This window comes from Corythoichthys intestinalis, chromosome 12 (genome assembly GCF_030265065.1).
Source record: "Corythoichthys intestinalis isolate RoL2023-P3 chromosome 12, ASM3026506v1, whole genome shotgun sequence".
Classification (NCBI taxonomy): domain Eukaryota; kingdom Metazoa; phylum Chordata; class Actinopteri; order Syngnathiformes; family Syngnathidae; genus Corythoichthys; species Corythoichthys intestinalis.
In genome coordinates, this window is record NC_080406.1 from 24857490 (window position 1) to 24876894 (window position 19405).

At 40.7% G+C, this 19405-nt stretch overlaps 1 protein-coding gene across 3 annotated transcripts in view; it reads left to right on the forward strand.

Annotated features, from left to right (window-relative positions):
- Positions 1 to 19405, forward strand: part of itga6a (integrin, alpha 6a) — a 51035-nt gene that overhangs the window by 17760 nt on the left and 13870 nt on the right. For 2 of the 3 annotated variants that reach the window (XM_057852236.1, XM_057852238.1), the window contains exons 2-16: positions 3881 to 4005; positions 4252 to 4331; positions 4654 to 4915; positions 4977 to 5108; positions 5239 to 5452; positions 6429 to 6622; positions 6681 to 6775; positions 14824 to 14951; positions 15085 to 15174; positions 15254 to 15315; positions 15400 to 15569; positions 15767 to 15910; positions 17459 to 17574; positions 17699 to 17861; positions 17951 to 18037. In XM_057852236.1, coding sequence (XP_057708219.1) covers positions 3881 to 4005; positions 4252 to 4331; positions 4654 to 4915; positions 4977 to 5108; positions 5239 to 5452; positions 6429 to 6622; positions 6681 to 6775; positions 14824 to 14951; positions 15085 to 15174; positions 15254 to 15315; positions 15400 to 15569; positions 15767 to 15910; positions 17459 to 17574; positions 17699 to 17861; positions 17951 to 18037 — 2062 coding nt within the window. Of the gene's footprint in view, positions 1 to 2149; positions 2424 to 3880; positions 4006 to 4222; positions 4332 to 4653; positions 4916 to 4976; positions 5109 to 5238; positions 5453 to 6428; positions 6623 to 6680; positions 6776 to 14823; positions 14952 to 15084; positions 15175 to 15253; positions 15316 to 15399; positions 15570 to 15766; positions 15911 to 17458; positions 17575 to 17698; positions 17862 to 17950; positions 18038 to 19405 lie in introns of those variants that run through there. The other variant, XM_057852237.1, reaches the window with a different exon arrangement.

Here is a 19405-nt window from a genome sequence, read left to right on the forward strand (position 1 = left end):
TGTATTAGCCAGACGCTAATCAGAATACAAACAATGTACCTAGACTACCTGACATGGAATGGATACAAGACCAGTGTTGTTAATCTTAGTGAAAAAAAGTAATTAATTACAGTTACAAATTACTTCTCCCAAAAAGTAATTGCGTTAGTAACTCAATTACCTGAATGTAAGAGTAATTAGTTACTTGGCAAAGTAATTGGTGATAATTACTTTTTTTTTTTCCCTCAAAAAAAAAACAAATAAAACATTGGCCACACTATGTGAAGTTTTTTGTGAAGGTTTTTGGTACAATTGGCCCGAGCCCAATTCTTTACCCTAATTTACCCTTTACCCTGAATCAACTGTTAAAAGTTGTTAAAATTGCTCCCATTATTGCATTAGTTCCCTTCTCTGTACTTTCGACATATGAAAGTTTTAAAACGGTTTCATCATTTAAAGATAGATTCAAGTCAAGATTTTGCCGATTTAGAAGTATTTTAGATAAAAAGTTACTTAGGTTCGCTAGGAAGGTTCTCTACAACAGAGCCGTCCTAAAAAGTCTACTGTTTTAAGATGGCGGCTGTCTACTAACGCATTTAGTGCCATGTCTGTCATTTTGCATCTAGTTATATCTATATACAGTACATGTGATATCTACCATGTCTACCATATCTACCATGAAATGCGGGCGTAGTTTGTAGGCTATCGGCTACAACATGTATTATTGGAGCTACCTAGCATCGCGTTTGCTCGGCGTCACAACTTTCTTGCCTTCTCCCGACTCCTGCTCTGCTCTGTCGTCTCGGTGAGTCAGTCTCCCTCAGACTTTTCGACCAATATAGTAACGCATGCCTTTCCGTCCTCAGTAACGGTAACGGCGTTGCCAAGATGAGAAAAGTAATTAATTAGATTACCCACTACTGAAAAAAATAACGCCGTTAGTAACGCCGTTATATTGTAACGCCGTTATTAACAACACTGTACAAGACCCATCGAGATTACAACATTGGTAAGATATAGGCTGTTATTATTTTTATGATTTGAAGATGCAGGCATTTGCACATAATGTTATGTTTTTGTCTATCTGATGACATTGTTAAAAAAAATACTAATCAGACTTCATGTTCATTTTGGCAGATCCGGCAGCTAAAATAATAATATAAAAACGTTGGGGGGAAAGAAGGAGATGAGTCTTCGATGGCTTTCTCCACTTTATTGTGGCAACAATAAGAAAACAAAATAATAGCGGACTGCCGCCACATTCGACCGCGAAGTTTTGCTTCTCGCCGATCTCCTCCTCGCCTCCCACTCAGCGTCTCTTAAACGGATTGTGCATAGTGTCTTGTTATGAGCTTTTTGTTTACAAATGTATCGAACACACGACGCGCTGACAACCTTGTCTCTTTATTAACACATGGAGCAGTTCTTATGGAAAAGTTAGAACACAGCTCGGCACAGCTCTCGGCAGGAATGGCGTCTAATGGCGTGAGGAAATGTAGTTTTTTCACACAAGCGAACAGATTACAAAGCACCACTTCAGTGTTGTCCCGAGACTACATTTCCCATGATTCACTGCGTGACCTGCGCGCTCGCTGATTCGCTGCGAGATTTACTCAATGGCTACGCTAAACCAACACGCTATTTTTCAGCTGTCACCTGTCAGCGGCTCTCATAGCTTATACTGTTCAATTCCACAACAGTAGGCAGCTATGCTTTGACAAAGTCATCAGTCATCTATCCAAAAATCAAAGCAGACCGGTTAAGGAAGCAGGCATCTTCAAAGTGTTTGCAGCAGAGAACACTACTCGATGATGGCGTGAAATTCATTCGCTTCGTGCGAACGAAAGATGTCCATTTACGTGCCCTGCTATCCTTTGGCCGCTCATACAACTTTTCGTTTGAGCGAGAACAAAACATCGCCACACACCGCTGTGGCATCTTACCGAGAAGCAATGCAACAAACAATACTGTTCTATGGTGGACTTCCCTCGCACGTCTAGGTGTGACGTAATTTCCGAAGATTTCTGAAGATTGCCGAAGAAAAGCATTTTCGTTGTCAAGGGCGTTGCTATGGGTTAAACAAAGAATCTGGAAGGGTTGCGTTAAAAAAAATAATGAAAATATGCTTATAATTGTTTAGCCATTGATATTATTCAAAAACATGGTTGGCCAACCTTACTTCAAAGTAGAGCTGAAACGAGTACTCGAGCAACTCGAGTAACTCGAGTTTAAAAACTGATCCGAGTAATTTTATTCACCTCGAGTAATCGTTTATTTTGACAGCTCTAAGCATCACGTTTTGCTCGGACTACTTTTAATGCGGGACAACGCGCTGTCACGTGCGGAGAGGAAGAAGGGGGAAAAAAAAAACTTACTGCAGCCGACAGCCGCCACAAACGACGCCGACATTGCTAAATACCCCGTACGATGCTACGTTGGTACAGGTAGCGTCTCATGCGTCTCATAGAGATCACATGTATGTTGAACTAGATGCTAAATGACAGACTCGGCCGCGTCTGGGCAGCTTTAGTAAACAGCCGCCATCTTAAAGCAGTAGAGCGCTAAGCGCTAATAAAGAGCGCTAAGCGCTAATAAATAAGAGTAACGTTCCTGTTCTGAAGTCACGTTAGCCCTGCGGAGGGCTAGGTTTCTATTAATTATGACCACTGTCGATGCTTGGCTAACGTGTCTTACATACAGGCTTTAACATAACATAGCATTGTGGAGTGATGAGGGTGTAAAATAAAAACTTAATCATGCTAACTATCAATTTTAGCTCAGTAGTCATTGCTGGATAAAACACCAAGTAGCACTGGTGCTAATTTGCTCCAATACAGCCTGTATCATACATTTATTTTGAACACTGCAAAAACTCTAAATCCTATCAGGACTTACAGTTTAGACTAACTTAAAACTTAACTAGAACTTAAAAATGGCTTGACACAAAGAGAAATTCAATTGAAAGACGTGGGGAAAAAATCCAAACTTTTAAGTGATGTGTGTTATCAAGCGTAACGGCATTTTTAGGTAAGATATATATATATATTTTTTGTAATAAGATCTAAAGTTTTTTGAGTGAAAGCAGTGAATTAGTCTTTTTTTTTTTTTTTTTTAAATTCTAGTTACATCTGAGATGCAATTGTTGGCTGTTTTCAACAATATACATCGAAAATAAAGACATTGATTGACTGAAAATGGTTCAAAATTAGATTAAATGTCTTGTTTTCTCATGTATATTTATAATTGCTCTTCACCTAAAAATATATTTGTTTTATCCGATTACTCGATTAATCGATAGAATTTTCAGTCGATTACTCGATTACTAAAATATTCGATAGCTGCAGCCCTACTTCAAAGTTCCCCAAAGTTAGGTGCAACTAGTCCGACCAAAGCAAAAAATAAGTGTGGAGCCTTGGCAATATGTATGGCAATAATCATCTTTTCTAATATCGTTCAGGCCTATCCCAAACAGAACTATTCAAGCTATCTGTTGAAAATTCTTGTAGTTTTATTATCGCAATATATCACAAACCTCCCGAAAATCGCAACGTTAGTTTTTTTTCCCAATATCGTTCAGGCCTAATGTACTGTATACTTTTCATATCTACTGTATGTCTTCATGTGTTAGAGGCTGTGCGAGAGAAAAACAGTAAATACATTCTACATGTTGTCTGCTGGTTAAACCAAGGATCATTGTTGCGCCACAACCTTCCCTGAAGCGCTTTGCGAATAGCCCGCATTCTTCACAAGAAACACTGGTTGAAGAACAAAAGGCTGCAGAAGTGTTGTGTTATTGAACAAGATCCAAATCTGACCATCTACTGATAAGAGTCCCATTCAACCCTTGAGGTCACGTGATGGCTGTGAACAAGGCATGACGCATTTGTATTTCTTTTCTCAGGTTGTTAATTGGTGCCCCCCGAGCCAAAGCTTTGGGAAAACAGAATGCAAACATCACTGGGGGACTTTATAAGTGTGACATCAGCTACTCTCCTGACTGTGAGCGCATTTTATTTGACAATGAAGGTAAGAATTTACCTTATGCCCGTACATCCGTTCAACCGTACGTCCGTATGCGATAGGACAAAAGGCAGTCTGTATCCTCGACTAGTTGGCCGTGAATTACAGGGAGAGTTGGAATTTGGCTCTGAGTGAAAGTCGGCTGTGTGAACCACTGAACTACCCTCGTTGGCCTGTTTATTTTGTTCATTTGGGTTTCTATTGTGTATCCGTGTTCATGCAGTTGCTTTGTCTTTGCCTAAACTTTGAAAGAGGATATCCGAGTTGAGAACAAGGAGAACCAGTGGATGGGGGTGACGGTCCAGAGTCAAGGACCTGGGGGAAAGATTGTGGTGAGTATTCATAACCAGCCATCTCTTTTCTGTGAAAATTTTCATTATTTGGGTTCTCACTCCACACTGGAGGACCGAGCTGAATTTCAAACTTAAGAACCAGTTGATCCCTCTTATGATAGCAAAAAATCCTATTGATAAACACAAGAACTCACAAGAAATATGAATGTTTTGTACTTAAAAGTTAAATACAACTGAAGCGTACTTATCAAATGTACTAAATTTGAAAGAAAAGTCAATTTAACATTAAACACAATGATTTCCTTGCTTAACACTGGAAGGAGTGCCAAACTTTAAGAATTTTTTTTTCTTGTGTCTTCAGACTTGTGCTCATCGCTATCAGAGGCGCTTGTTTGTAAACACGCCACAAGAGGCCCGTGACATCACAGGCCGCTGCTATGTCCTGAGCCAAGACCTGAGCATCGATGAGTCGTCCGATGAGGACGGCGGCAACTGGAATTTCTGCGATGGCAGGGTCAGAGGTCACGAGATGTTTGGCTCGTGTCAGCAGGGCGTGGCCGCCGCTTTCACCAAAGACTATCATTACCTGGTGTTCGGGGCGCCGGGAGCGTACAACTGGAAAGGTCTTAAACAAGTTCAGCAGCTCTTTGTTGTGTGCGACTGACACGTTTTGTTCCTCATCAGGCATCGTACGGGTGGAGCAGAAAAACAACACTCTGCTGGAGATGGGCGTGTACGACGACGGCCCTTATGAAGTTGGGGATGAGCACGTATATAACGCGGATCTGGTACCCGTGCCTGCCAACAGCTACCTTGGTAAGCTGCTAAATGCAATATTCTGATTTGAAATACAAAACCTGTACGGAGGTGGTATTGTAGGTCCTCTCGACCCACAGTCTGAGCAGCCATTAGCACCAATGACCTCTTGGATTCTTTTTCCGTTCAGGATTTTCTCTGGACTCAGGTCACAGCATCACCAGGAGGCGTGGCCTAATCGTGGTGGCAGGAGCGCCGAGAGCCAATCACAGTGGAGCCGTGCTCCTGCTGAGGAAAGAGAATGAAGGCTCGCCCCGACTTGTAGTGGAGCACACGCTGTACGGACCTGGCCTGGCGTCCTCATTTGGATACGACGTGGCCGTAGTTGACCTGAACGGGGACAGGTGTGTCACATTTGAACTCATTTGCTCCCAAAAACGTATAAATATGTTCAATTTTTAATTGTTTCAGTGTCCCAAAGACGAATTTATACGTCTTTTATGTTTTTTTTTTTTTTTTTTTACAAGAGAAATCTCTGGGTTCTGATTCAATTTAGCTCTAAAGCACAAAGCTGAAAATCTATTTTAGGCAATAAAACTGGCCACTGGAGGGCAGTAGTGCATTTGGTAAGACCCACAACCCAATTCAACGGCAACAAACGGCCGGGCCGCATGGCCGGGGCGCTGGCGGAAGACGACCGAATGGCGTCCAGGATGCCAGGCGGCGGACGACCGAGCAGAACGACCGGGACCACCAGTGCAGCGGACGATGCCGTTGAGTCCGTGCTGGTCGCCGAGCAGACACCACAGAGACTCAAAAAAATCCATCTTTATGAGACAAGCGGCGATGAGGGAAAACTTTACCCGGTTGTCATGGCGACAACAGCGTCATCTCTCAGTTAGTTATGTGTAAATAAATTGTTACTTTGCTATCAAAAGCTCTATTTGTTTGGGATGTTTGGAATGTAACTAAAGCAAAAAATAGCTGTCTTAAAGTCAAAGTTATGTTTGAAATGTATGCTTTCACAAAAAGCTCAATTTCTCTGTTTTTTCATCAGAAATTGGAAAATTGCTCAAACTAAGCTATTTTCTAATGCTGATTTCTAAAGAATGGACAAAGATATAAACTTACTTTTTTCCTGCTGAAAGAAGAGAGTCTAATCTTTCTTTTGGTGGTTTCCATGTTTATATAGCAATAGAACCGAATTTTCTGTGGGCCTTGCAAAATCAATCAAAATCCAGTAAAACGGCCAGGAGCGAAAGGGGTTGCACAGGTGAAAAGGGCTGTGATTGAATGAGTTAATATTCATCAAACAGACAATTTCAGAATCTGCATCAAAAATACAATAGAAAATCCTGACTGTGCATCTATGTTACCAAGGTGGCAGGACATCGTTGTCGGAGCACCTCAGTTCTACATGAAGGACAAAGATGTGGGAGGGGCTATTTATGTTTACATCAACCAAGCGGGACGATGGCGAGGCGTCGTACCCGTTCGTCTCGACGGGACCCGAGACTCCATGTTTGGGTTAGCGGTGGACAACATTGGAGACATCAATCAAGACTCTTATGAAGGTCAGTCTTTTGTTGCTTTTTAACGAGAATATTGTTGCATCAAATTTTCCTCCATCAGACATTGCCGTCGGAGCTCCTTATGATGATGCCGGTGCTGGAAAGGTCTACATTTATCATGGGTCTGCGCAGGGAATAAAAGCAAGATCAGTACAGGTTAGTTCCGGTTTAGACATTGCACATGAAACATGACAGAATGGCAGAACTACCATATTTGCCAGACTACAAATTGCACTTTTTAAAAATATATGTAGTTTGGCTTGCCCTGCAACTTATACTCAGGTGCGACTAGCATGGTTTCTCTTCACACTGACATCCTACGCATATCTCTACTACAGTGACGTGCGGTGAGGTTCGTGGTTGGTGAGGCACTGACTCCTTAAGTGTCAGATTTACAAATATATAACCAAAAAGGGTAGCTTATTCAATTAACTACTGGTTATTTCATATCTCATCAGCATTCTTCACAAAACACACACACACGGTACATATTACAGATACGTAAAGGTAGAAAATAACATGCATTTGCGCTACACTCTCCATGTGTTGGAATTTCCATCGCAAGTCTTTAGTTCATACAACATAAATGAGTACAGAGTGGTGTACAAAACCACATATTTCAATTTTGACCTTTTGTGAAATATTCAGTTGTTTTTAAAACTTGAATCTGATACTTAAATCAATTTAATACAGATTGCTCAACAAAAAGCATGAAAAGAAAAAGTATATTTTATTTAAGGCCAAAATTTAGTTTTAAAATATTAAGATTAAAATGAAAACTGTGGTCTTACCTTTATTTGTAGATGAAGTCCATGCGCCTGCCCTTCGCCACAAAAACCTCAGTTACTTTGTTGTAAAAGTCCTCCTTATTTTCCTTTAGTTTTAAAAGTCTCTCCGCCTCAATGGAGATGATCGCCAGGGAGGAAAGTTGTCCTTAATCGGTCCAATTCCGACTGTATCACATCACCGATTGCTTCAATTAGATCGTTCTGTATTCTATTTGACAAGCCAGAAAACACAGTGGATGTGTCCAAATGTCTAGCTAACCTCTCATCTTTCTCAGCAAAAGCGTATAAAAGTTCGACATAATTGCCACGATTAGTAGAGCTTGCCCTCTCATCGTTACCACGAAATGCTAACTCCTGCTTAGCTAAGAAGCAGGTTGCATTAATGAGGTCTTTCAAAATGCAGTTCTCCTTTACCTTAGCATTGTGGGTGCTAACGTTGAGCCGCCGCTGTTCGTTCAAAGCCAAATCGATCCTTGAGCTTCCAAAAAATTTTAAAGGAATGTGAGTGTACGATCTCTCATGTTTGCTGAGACTTCGTGGTAAATTTTTCATGTCACAATATCCCGTGTTAGTCCAGACATTGGCACAAGTTGAGAACAAAAGGCATGGGAAGCAGTAAAGGGAGTTTTTCGAAGGACAGCCACACAGCCAGTCTTTTCGGGTGTACCACTCCGTTTGAAAAGAGCGAGTTATCTTAGACTGCCCCGTAGTTTGAAGCAAACCTTTTAGCTCCGGCGTTGGTCTTCCTCTGTTAATCAGGTCCACTTTTGACTGAAAGTCCAGTTTTGAGAATTTTTAAAGTTTGGATATATAGTCCTCTTCCATTTTGGGAGTCCGATGTCGATGTAGTAAACAATACAAAACGGCTCGCCGCAGTGCACTTGATTCGCCTGGCGCCATTACCTGTTGGCTCACGTTCGCCCCCTTTCTGTGCGGCAGCGTACTATCTGCCGCAACCTGTGCCTTTTCACTGCGGTTTTATTTCCCATCAGCAAAACTAAATATGTCGCTAACAAACATTAAACTTTAAGGGTTAAAGACATTAGCCAGACTGTGGAAAATCAGGTCAAATAAACGTATCTGGAAACATTATAATGGCGACATGCAGATGTACGGCAACCAGCATGCTCCAATTCCATGTATCAACCCAGTTTGTTATGGATTGCGCAATCAGAGGTGAGGCTTTACTAGTTGCTGCCGCACCTCTCGTTTCATTTCGTTATTTGAACAGGAAATGGGCAAATTCAGCGATTTTGACTATAAAAAATGTTTGAAATGAGTCATACATTAAGAGCAATGGACAAATATTAATATAAATTTGATGCTATAATTATTTTTTTGTCATGATGACAGGTGAGGCTCTGCCTCACCTGCCTCCCCTGACCGCACGTCACTGCTCTACTATCATATTATCATGTACACAGTATATGTATAATATATACAGTTGAGAAAATAAGTGCTTGAACACCCTACTATTTTGCAAGTTCTCCCAGTTCGAAATCATGGAGGAGTCTGAAATTTTCATCGTAGGTGCATGTCCACTGTGAGAGAGATGACCTAAGGTGAAAAATCTAGAAATCACAATGCATGATTTTTTAACAATTTATGTGTGTGAAACAGCTGCAAATAAGTATTTGAACTAGGGCCGTCAAATGATTAAAATTTTTAATCGAGTTAATCACATCTTAAAAATTAATTAATCGTAATTATACGCAATTCAAACCGTCTATAAAATATGCCATATTTTTCTGTAAATTATTGTTGGAATGGAAAGATAAGACACAAGGCGGATATATACATTCAACATACTGTACATAAGTACTGTATTTGATTGTTATAACAATAAATCAACAAGATGGCATTAACATTAACATTCTGTTAAAGCGATCCATATATAGAAAGACTTGTAGTTCTTAAAACATAAATGTTAGTACAAGTTATAGAAATTTTATATTAAAACCCCTCTTAATGTTTTCGTTTTAATAAAATTTGTAAAAATTTCAATCAAAATATAAACTAGTAGCTTGCCATTGATGATGGCAATAATTACACATTGATCATGGTGCTGAAACCCATAAAATCAGTCGCACCCAAGCGCCAGCAGAGGAAGACAAAACACCAAAAAACACAAGTAACAAGCGGACATGACACTGTGCTGTCATTTTAATGTGTTTGAGCGGGGCATGTGCGTTAATTGCGTCAAGTATTTTAACGTGATTAATTTTAAAAATTAATTACCGCCCGTTAACGCGAGAATTTTGACAGCCCTAATTTGAACACCTGTCTATCAGCCACAATTCTTACCCTAAAAGACTTGTTAGTCTGCCTATTAAATGTCCACCTCCACTCCTTGTATTATCTTGAATCAGATGCACTTGTTTGAGGTCAATAGCAGCATAAATCTACACCATATACCATAATTCTCGGACTATAAACCGCTACTTTTCCCCCTAATTTTGAATCCTGAGGCTTATAGTCCAGTGCGGCTTTTATATTGATTTAATTGGGACAGCAGTGTCATAAAACTGCCATAAGACCGTCATAATTATGACATGATTATGACACTATCATGGACATTAATGGCGCCACTGTCAAATAAAGTGTTACCAAATACCACTTAATGAAACAACTGGAAGAGTAACTGAAGAAATAATTAGAACAGACCATGAATTTTTATTGTTATTTACATCTGTAGCGCTGCAATGGATGGATGAATGGATGCAAAGGCATGTTGTACAACAACAGTGTTGACAGCAGGTGGCAACAGAGGTTGACTGTCTCCCCCAAGGGAGCAGTGATAGCCAAATGAAGCTTCTTGAAGCAATTAAGCTTTGCAGCCAATTGGTTCAAAGCTTCATGGTGGTTCATTTAGTCTTATGACAGTCTTATGATGCCGCTGTCCAATAAAGTGTTACCGGTTAATATCTTTTGGTGTACATATCCCATAATACAGTGAGGACAGCTGCGGCTTATTGTCGAGTGCGGCTTATCTATGAACAAATGCCGTTTTCTTGTCAAATTTGGTGGGTGGCGGCTTATAGTCAGGTGCGCCTTATAGTCCAGAAACTACGGTAATCAGTAAGACTCAAGCTTGTAACATGGCCAAGACCAAAGAGATGTCCAAAGACACCAGAGACAAAATTGTTCACCTCCACAAGGATTGAAAGGGCTAAAGAGCAATTGCCAAGCAGCTTGGTGAAAAACGGTCCACTGTTGGAGCAATCATTAGAAAATGGAAGAAGCTAAACATGACGGTCAATCTCAGTCGGAGTGGAGCCCCATGTAAAATATAACCTCGTGGGGTCTCAATGATCCTAAGAAAGGTGAGGAATCAGCCCAGAACTACACGACAGGACTTGGTCAATTACCTAAAAAGAGCTGAGACCACCGTTTCTAAGGTTAATGTTGGTAATACACTAAGAGGTCATGGTTTGAAATCATGCATGGTACCGAAGGTTCTCCTGCTTAAACCAGAACATCAAGGCCCGTCTTAAGTTGTCCTATGACCATTTGGATGATGTAAAGGAGTCATGAGATGAGAGATGAGAGTAAAATAGAAGTTTTTGGTCATAATTCCATTAACCGTGTTTGGAGAAAGAAGAATTATGAGTACTAGCTCAAGAACACCATCCCTACTGTGAAGCATAGAGGTGGTAGCATCATGCTTTGTGGGTGTTTTTCTGCGCATGGGACAGGACAAGTGCACTGTATTAAAGAGAGGATGACTGGGGCCCTGTATTGTGAGATTCTCGGGAACAACCTCGTTCCTTTAGTCAGAGCATTGAAGATGGGTCATGCCTGGGTCTTCCAACATGACAATGACCCGAAGCACAGAGCCAGGAAAACCAAGGAGTGGCTTCTTAAGGACCATAACAATGTTATAACACCATTTACCATTCTACTATGGCCTAGCTGGTCTCCAGACCAGGGGTCGCGTTAACCGAATATTTTCCGTCGTTGACCGGTTTTTTAAAACGGTGACGGAAAAAACTGAAGTCCGTCCGTCATTTTGACAGGTTGCAATTCAAACCCCAGACCACAGGGTGGCGAGTGAGCATATTAATTAGCTATTGTCTCTCTTAATGCATGACGTCGTTGGCTATTCTGTCAGAATATTGTAGCGTCACCGGGGTCTGGCGGCGGCACCGTGATTGACACATCAACGCGAGGTTCTTATTGGTGCACCCGGTGTGCCAGCGTGTCATCCAATTGGTGGACTAGATTGCCGCCTGTGTATAGATCCCAATCACATGACGTCACAACTCCACCCCCCTGACTGGAGCCGCCATATTGTGTGTCAGCTCGTCATGTTTACACATTACCGCTACGTACATGCCTCCTATTACGGCGTGTTTTTCTGCTCGTTAACATTAATAATCAAAATGGTGAAGGCGTGTGTGGTGGTTGGTTGCAGTAACAGAGAACATAGACGGAGAGACTTCAAGTTCTACCGTATTCTGAGAGACCCGAAGAGGAGAGCGTGATGGACTGCTTTAATTCGACAAGAAATCTGGGCACCAAACGATCACCACAGACTATGTAGTAGTCATTTTATATCTGGTAAGATGCATTTAATATATATTTAGAAGATTTTGGGCTGACAACCACAATTAAGATCATTGTGTGACGTTGGTGATTGGGGTCTATATAGTTGCCTCTTTTTCTTTGGGGGCGGAGTTGTTGTTTTGTTGGTGTTGTTGGCGGTAAGCAGAGTAAAAAGAGGGAGAAAAATACCACGACTTCCGTGTCTAATTTTTCGCCGCCAAGCAAGCGTTACAGTATTAATTCAAAATGAATGAAAACTAAATACTATTGAATATGTCATCATTGTATTTTTTAAAATTTAAGTGACGGGTAAAAATAGATTATGACCGGATTTTTATGACCCTGTCAGTCAAAATGACAGACAACGAAAATGTCTAGCGCAACCTCTGCTCCAGACCTAAACCCAATAGGGTTTTGGAGGGAGCTCAAGCTCCGTGCTCCTCAGCGACAGCCCAGAAACCTGACTGATGAGTGGGCCAAGATCCCTCCTGCAGTGTATGCAAACCTAGAACAAAAACTACAGGAAACGTTTGACCTCTGTAATTGCAAACAAAGGCTACTGTACCAAATATTAACATTCGTTTTCTCAGGTGTTCAAATACTTATTTGCAGCTGTATCACACAAATAAATTGTTTTTAAAAAATCATACATTGTAATCTCTGGATTTTTTTCTGTTTAGATTATCTCATAGTGGACATGCACCTAAAATGAAAATTCCAGACCCCGCCATGATTTCTAAGTGGGAGAACTTGCAAATAAGCAGGGTGTTCAAATACTTATTTTCTTCACTGCATATGTATGTTTGTTCTTCATCTGATAAAATAAAATTTCCGCCCAAAACGCAATTATAGTGCAATAGTTCTTGAAGTGTGAAATGAGTACCACCAGTGGTATGCAGGCTCTCTCTTGTGGTACTTGTGGTAAAATTGACCGAATTAATCCACTTTGTTAATCTAGTACAGTGTATTAATCATGTACAGTTCAATTGTAACCAATTTAAATTCCATGATATTTAAAATTGATGTTTAAGAACAATTTCCTTTCAAACACTTAGGAACCACTTACAGGTATAATACCATTTAAACCAAATCCTTTAAGTACATTGCACTTTCACTTAATTAAATAAAAAAATAAAATAAAAAAAAGTCCAGTATTAATGCTCAAACTGTGGCATGTAAAAGTCTTTTGTTCTGAGCATTTCGGATTATCACACGTATTTTGACTCTTTACCTGACACTTGACGGCGATAGTTGTCGAACTCATTCGAACTTGGAGGTCTGGCCGCGAATGCTCATGTTTCAGTGCCATTGACGTCGGTAGATTTCCAGTAAAAATAAATCGCAGCGCCGTCACTGGTAGTCATTAAGTTTATGTTTTCCCTAATGGTGGTACTCGGAAAGTCCAATTTTCCTTTGAGGTAGTACTTGCTGTAAAATGTTTGGGAACCATTACTCTAATATGACATATATAATTTCATTAACTCTAGTGGTGATGACAGCAAAAAGCATGTTTATTTTATATTTTCCGCAGCATTTTATGCTCCTAAATGAAATGCACAGCTTGGATGTGTGTGGAAGTGATTGATATATTTATTCAGTTTTTTTTAATCCCGCGGCATGAAAATGAGCGACTTCCTGGATTGACAAAGATTCTGAATGTGATGTCAGTGGGATAGTCATCTTTAGTATACATCCAATACTACAGTATGCAAAACGACTGCGATTCAGTTGATTTTGCGGATGAATTCGTTTATTTTTCGCATCACGCCAGACAAATGTGCTGGAGAAAAATTTTGCTGCACCAGGAAGAGGCGTATGAGCCTTTTTGGGTTTCAAAAAGTTCCCGTTCACACCGAGATTGGCGTAAACAATTCTGACACCTGTGGGAGCATTGGACTTAGTGTTTTGTATTATGTAAAATACTGGGATCAAGGCACACGTTTTAATAAGGAAGTGGCTTGCATTTTGTGGCCGGCGATCGGCGACTTGTACCCCCACGGTCCTCTTTGCGCGCCCACCGAGAATGCGCTTTCCTCAGCTTGGCCACGTGCAGCTCTGTGCTCTGATGTCGGCCGAGAATGGGCTATTTTCGGCGTTCATTCCCGGCGACGAGAACTGCCAACCCGCTGTGGTCCCAGCAGGACAGTGAGCTGTATTTTGCTCGCCTGGTTCTCTTCGCGTGCCCACCGAGAATGCGCTTTCCTCGGCTTGATGACGAGCCCTGGCAGCCCGCCGTGGCCCCAGTACAACGATGGGTTGGCTGACCCAGCCCGATCGGTCTTTCTTGCGTGCCTGCCGAGAATGCACTTTCCTCAGCTTGGCCACGTGCAGCTCTGTGCTCCGATGTTGATAAAAACAATATAATGTAAAAATATTGGAGTAGAGAGATTGAAAGAATGACATTTTTTTGCTCTCTTCGTCGCATTTTCCTCGTTATGAATAATTCCCCCTCAAAGGATTGAAGTCTAAATGAGATGAAACCATTCTCCTGACGACGTCATCCTATTGGGGATGCTAGAGCCCTATAATGGTAGGCGTGGCTAAAACACAGATTAAAAGACTAATTTCTCGTCATTTGCGCTTTGCCAATTTGTTGTATATAGTTGAACCGTCTCAAAATATGATTCTAATTCACATAATAATGCTATTTTAGACTTTCTTTATCCTGTCGTACGCACTTTGACTCTTCATTATGTATTTTTTGACTAGTGCGATTTATCGTCTGAAAAATTTTAAGCGCAACATGTATAGAAAATATGCCTACGTATTCAGCAAGTGAGTTAATACATAGGCAATCAGGTTCTCATAATGGAATTCATTTTTACCTCTTTTTATTTATTTATTTATTTTTTTAAATATATTTTATTCCAGATCATTTCCGGGAAAGATTACAACATGCGACTGTTTGGCTATTCTCTGGCAGGCAACATGGACCTGGACAGCAACTCTTATCCTGACCTTGCTGTGGGCTCTCTATCAGACTCGGCACTTATATACAGGTTTTCATATTTTTACACATTTCACGATATTTACACAAATATTTGCTGAGAAGATTTATTTACTCAACTTCAGGTCGGGGTTTTCATTCCTTTTGCAAATGCTAAATCAATTTCACATCACTGTCTTTTTCAGGGCACGACCAGTTATTAGTATCCACAGAAATGTCCAAATTTCCCCACGTGAAATTGATCTGACAGTAAAGAACTGTGGCAACAACATTTGGTAAATACTCCTCCAGTATTTATTCATAATAGCAACTTTATAAAGTGTAATTTAGAAATAATCTATTTTCTGCTTATAGCTTCACAGTGGACGCTTGCTTCAGCTACAAAGCAAACCCTGTGTCTTACAACCCAAGAATAAGTACATGAGTCACCTTTCATTTTGATGATGCTCACAGAAGGATTCCTCTTTCTCACATCTTTGTTTCAACCGCTTCCTCTACAGCCATCAGCTATTCTGTGGAGGCGGACGGAGATCGCAGGAAACAAGGCTTGCTCTCCAGAGTCATATTCTTGAACAAATCCAACTCGGAAACAGAACATCAGTTTAACGGCACCTTGGACCTTCGAGGACAAAAGCAGGAAACGTGTGTAAAGATAAAAGCAAAGTTAAAGGTAAGAAGAAAAAAGAACACCATAAATTTAACATGTACACAATCATAAATCAGTGTTACATACTGTACAGTAAATTAGTATTAATATTGGCATTTGAGATTATTCCACACAAATAATTAATTGCTGGATGAATGGACTTCATATTTTTCGTGCCACCTCCTCTTGTGTAACGGCCATCTTTTTATTTTTTTGCACAGGACAACATTAAGGATAAGATGCGCAGCATTCCCATTGAGGTGACAGCACAAATAGTTGGCACGAAGCGTCAAAAGTCAAAAAGCGGCCTCCCGCAGCTGATGCCCATTTTAGATTCTTCTCAGTCGAGCAAAGAAACCCTCAAGGTATGCATTACCGTGCCTAATGACTCAAAGTTGACAATGTATGGGTCATTCCAGAATTGGAGGACGTTTAGGCTTCAAAATTGTTGAAAATGAATCCTTCACTTTTCTGATTTTCTGCTACATATTTTTCAATACGTAACAACTGTATTGTTTTCGTCAACAATGACGATAACGAAAATATTTTGTTGACTAACATTTTTGTGTTGACAATGACGAGCTAAAAACGTGGCTTGGGAGACAAAAACATAACGAGACGAATGCCAGTTTTCGTCTGACGAGACGACGAAACGAAAATGCGACATCGTTTCTGTTATATGTTCACAATGCGTGACATATTCATACAGTGGGGCAAATAAGTATTTAGTCAACCACTAATTGTGCAAGTTCTCCCACTCGAAAATATTAGAGAGGCCTGTAATTGTCAACACGGGTAAACCTCAACCATGAGATACAGAATGTGGGGTGGGGGGTGGAGGGGGACAAAACTGAAAATCACATTTTTTTTTTATTTTTAATGAATTTATTTGCAAATCATGGTGGAAAATAAGTATTTGGTCAATACCAATAGTTAATCTCAATACTTTGTTATGTACCCTTTGTTGGCAATAACGGAGGCCAAACGTTTTCTGTAACTCTTCACAAGCTTTTCACACACTGTTGCTGGTATTTTGGCCCATTCCTCCATGCAGATCTCCTCTAAAGCAGTGATATTTTGCGGTTGTCATTGGGCAACACGGACTTTCAACTCCCTCCTCACCCCGTGGCATCAAAATGATAAAAAGAATGGTGAGCAAAAATCCCAAAACTACACGGAAGGACCTAGTGAATGACCTACAGAGAGCTGGGACCACAGTAACAAAGGCTACTATCAATAACACAATGCGCCGCCAGGGACTCAAATCCTGCACTGCCAGACGTGTCCCCCTGCTGAAGAAAGTACACATCCAGGCCCGTCTACGGTTCGCTAGAGAGCATTTGGATGATCCAGAAGTGGACTGGGAGAATGTGTTATGGTCAGATGAAACCAGAATAGGACTTTTTAGTAGAAACACAGATTCTTGTGTTTGGAGGAAAAAGAATACTGAATTGCACCATAGACACTGTGAAGCATGGGGGTGGAAACATCATGCTTTGGGGCTGTTTTTCTGCAAAAGGACCAGGACAACTGATCTGTGTAAAAGAAAGAATGAATGAGGCCATGTATCGAGAGATTTTGAGTGAAAATTTCCTTCCATCAGCAAGGGCATTGAAGATGAGACGTTGCTGGGTCTTTCAGCATGACAATGATCGCAAACACACAACCAGGGCAACAAAGGAGTGGCTTCGTAAGAAGCATTTCAAGGTCCTGGAGTGACCTAGCCAGTCTCCAGATCTCAACCCCATAGAAAGTCTGTGGAGGGAGTTGAAAGTCCGGGTTGCCCAACGACAGCCCCACAATTTACTTGGAATATGCATGTTTTAGAATTTTGCATGTGGATTATTTCAAATTTGATGGATAAGATGTCAAATGTTCTCCAATTCTGGAATGACCCATATTTTTTGTTGTAGGTCAACTTTGTCAAGGAAGGATGCGGAAGTGATCATATTTGTCGCAGTAACCTGATGATGGACTACAAGTTGCTGTACAAGCAAAGCAATCAAGACATTTACTCACCTTTGCCCATGTAAGTAAGACAAAGAACCTCTTTAAACTTGTGATCATCCTTCCTTGATTACCTGAGGGAAACTGCAGTCGTACTGTGTTTAAGCCACCTGTAAAATGCAAAATGTTCATGTGTGCATCTGCAGCAAGAGCAACGTGCCCGTGTTTCATCTGACTTACGAGAGGAAAGACTTAGCTCTGCGTCTGACCGTCAGCAACATCAACGGAGACGACGCCTACGAGGCAAAGCTGACGGGCTCGTTCCCCGACACGTTGTCGTATTCGGGCGTCCGCTCGCATCGCACTGCGGTACAGTACAAGTCTGAAAGGCTTCTATTAGAAAACTTGTGACTTAAGTTAAAAGTCACTGATGGCTCAATGCGACTGACTTTACACAGATTGACAAGCAGATAATTTGCGTCGCCAATCAAAACGGCTCTCAGGCTGAATGCGAGCTCGGCAACCCATTTAAGCAAGGCTCCCAGGTATGAAACCCTGATGTCACATTTTTTATGATGTCACGTTTTACATTTTTTTAAGCTGTCAATGTCTCCTAAAAGTTAGGACCCGATTTAGATTGTGAATAAATACTGAAGGCAGTGATGTGGAAGTGCCGAATTTCAATATTTTATTCAAAATTCAACATAGATGAAAGATCACAAGTTTAAACTGAGAAAGTCTTATCAGTTTAGGGAGAAAATATGTTGATTTTAAATTTAATGGTGCCAACTAATCTAAAAAAAATGTTGGGACAAATAGCAAGAAGAGGCTGAAACAGTAAATTGCATATGTATAATGAAAAGCTGTTAGACCAATTACCAGTAATTAGTCCATTAGCAACACAATTGAGTATAAAAAGAGCTGGGATTGGCAAAGTCTTTCAGAAGGCAAGAATCAACAATTCCCCCAATGTTAGGCAGAATGATAGTGGAGCAATAGCAGAAAGTGAAAAATTGCAGAGTTTGAAATTATCATCATTTGCAATGCATGAATGTCAAAATGGAGAGAATCTGGGACAATCTCTGTGCGTAAAGGTCAAGGCCAAAAAAACATAATGTACTAGTTCTTCAAAAAAAAAAAATTGTATATTGTGATAAAGTTCATTATTTTCTGTAATATACTGATAAACATTGGACTTTCATATATTTTAGATTCGTTGCACACAACTGAAGCAGTTCCTGCCTTTTATTGTTTTAATATTGATGATTTTGGCATAAAAGTCAAGAAAAAACAAAAATCCCTGTCTCAAAAAATTTGCATATTTCATCCGACCAATACAAAAAAGTGTTTTTTTAATACAAAAAAAGTCAACCTTCAATTAATTATATCCGCTATGCACTCAATACTTGGTCCTTTTGCAGAAATGACTGTTTCAATGTGGCGTGGCATGGAGGCAATCAGCCTGTGGCACTGCTGAGGTGTTATGGAGGCCCAGGATGCTTCGATAGCGGCCTTAAGCTCATCAACAGTGTTGGGTCTGGTGTCTCTCAACTTCAGGTCAGGAGAGTTGGCAGGCCAATTGAGCACAGTAATGCCATGGTCAGTAAACCATTTACCAGTGGTTTTGGCACTGTGAGCAGGTGCCAGGTCGTGCTGAAAAATGAAATCTTCATCTCCATAAAGCTTTTCAGCAGATGGAAGCATGAAGTGCTCCAAAATCTCCTGATAGCTAACTGCATTGACCCTGCCTTTGATAAAACACAGTAGACCAACACCAGCAGCTGACATGGCACCCCAGACCATCACTGACTGTGGGTACTTGACACTGGACTTCAGGCATTTTGGCATTTCCTTCCCCCCAGTCTCCCTCCAAACTCTGGCACCTTGATTTCCGAATGACATGCAAAATTTGC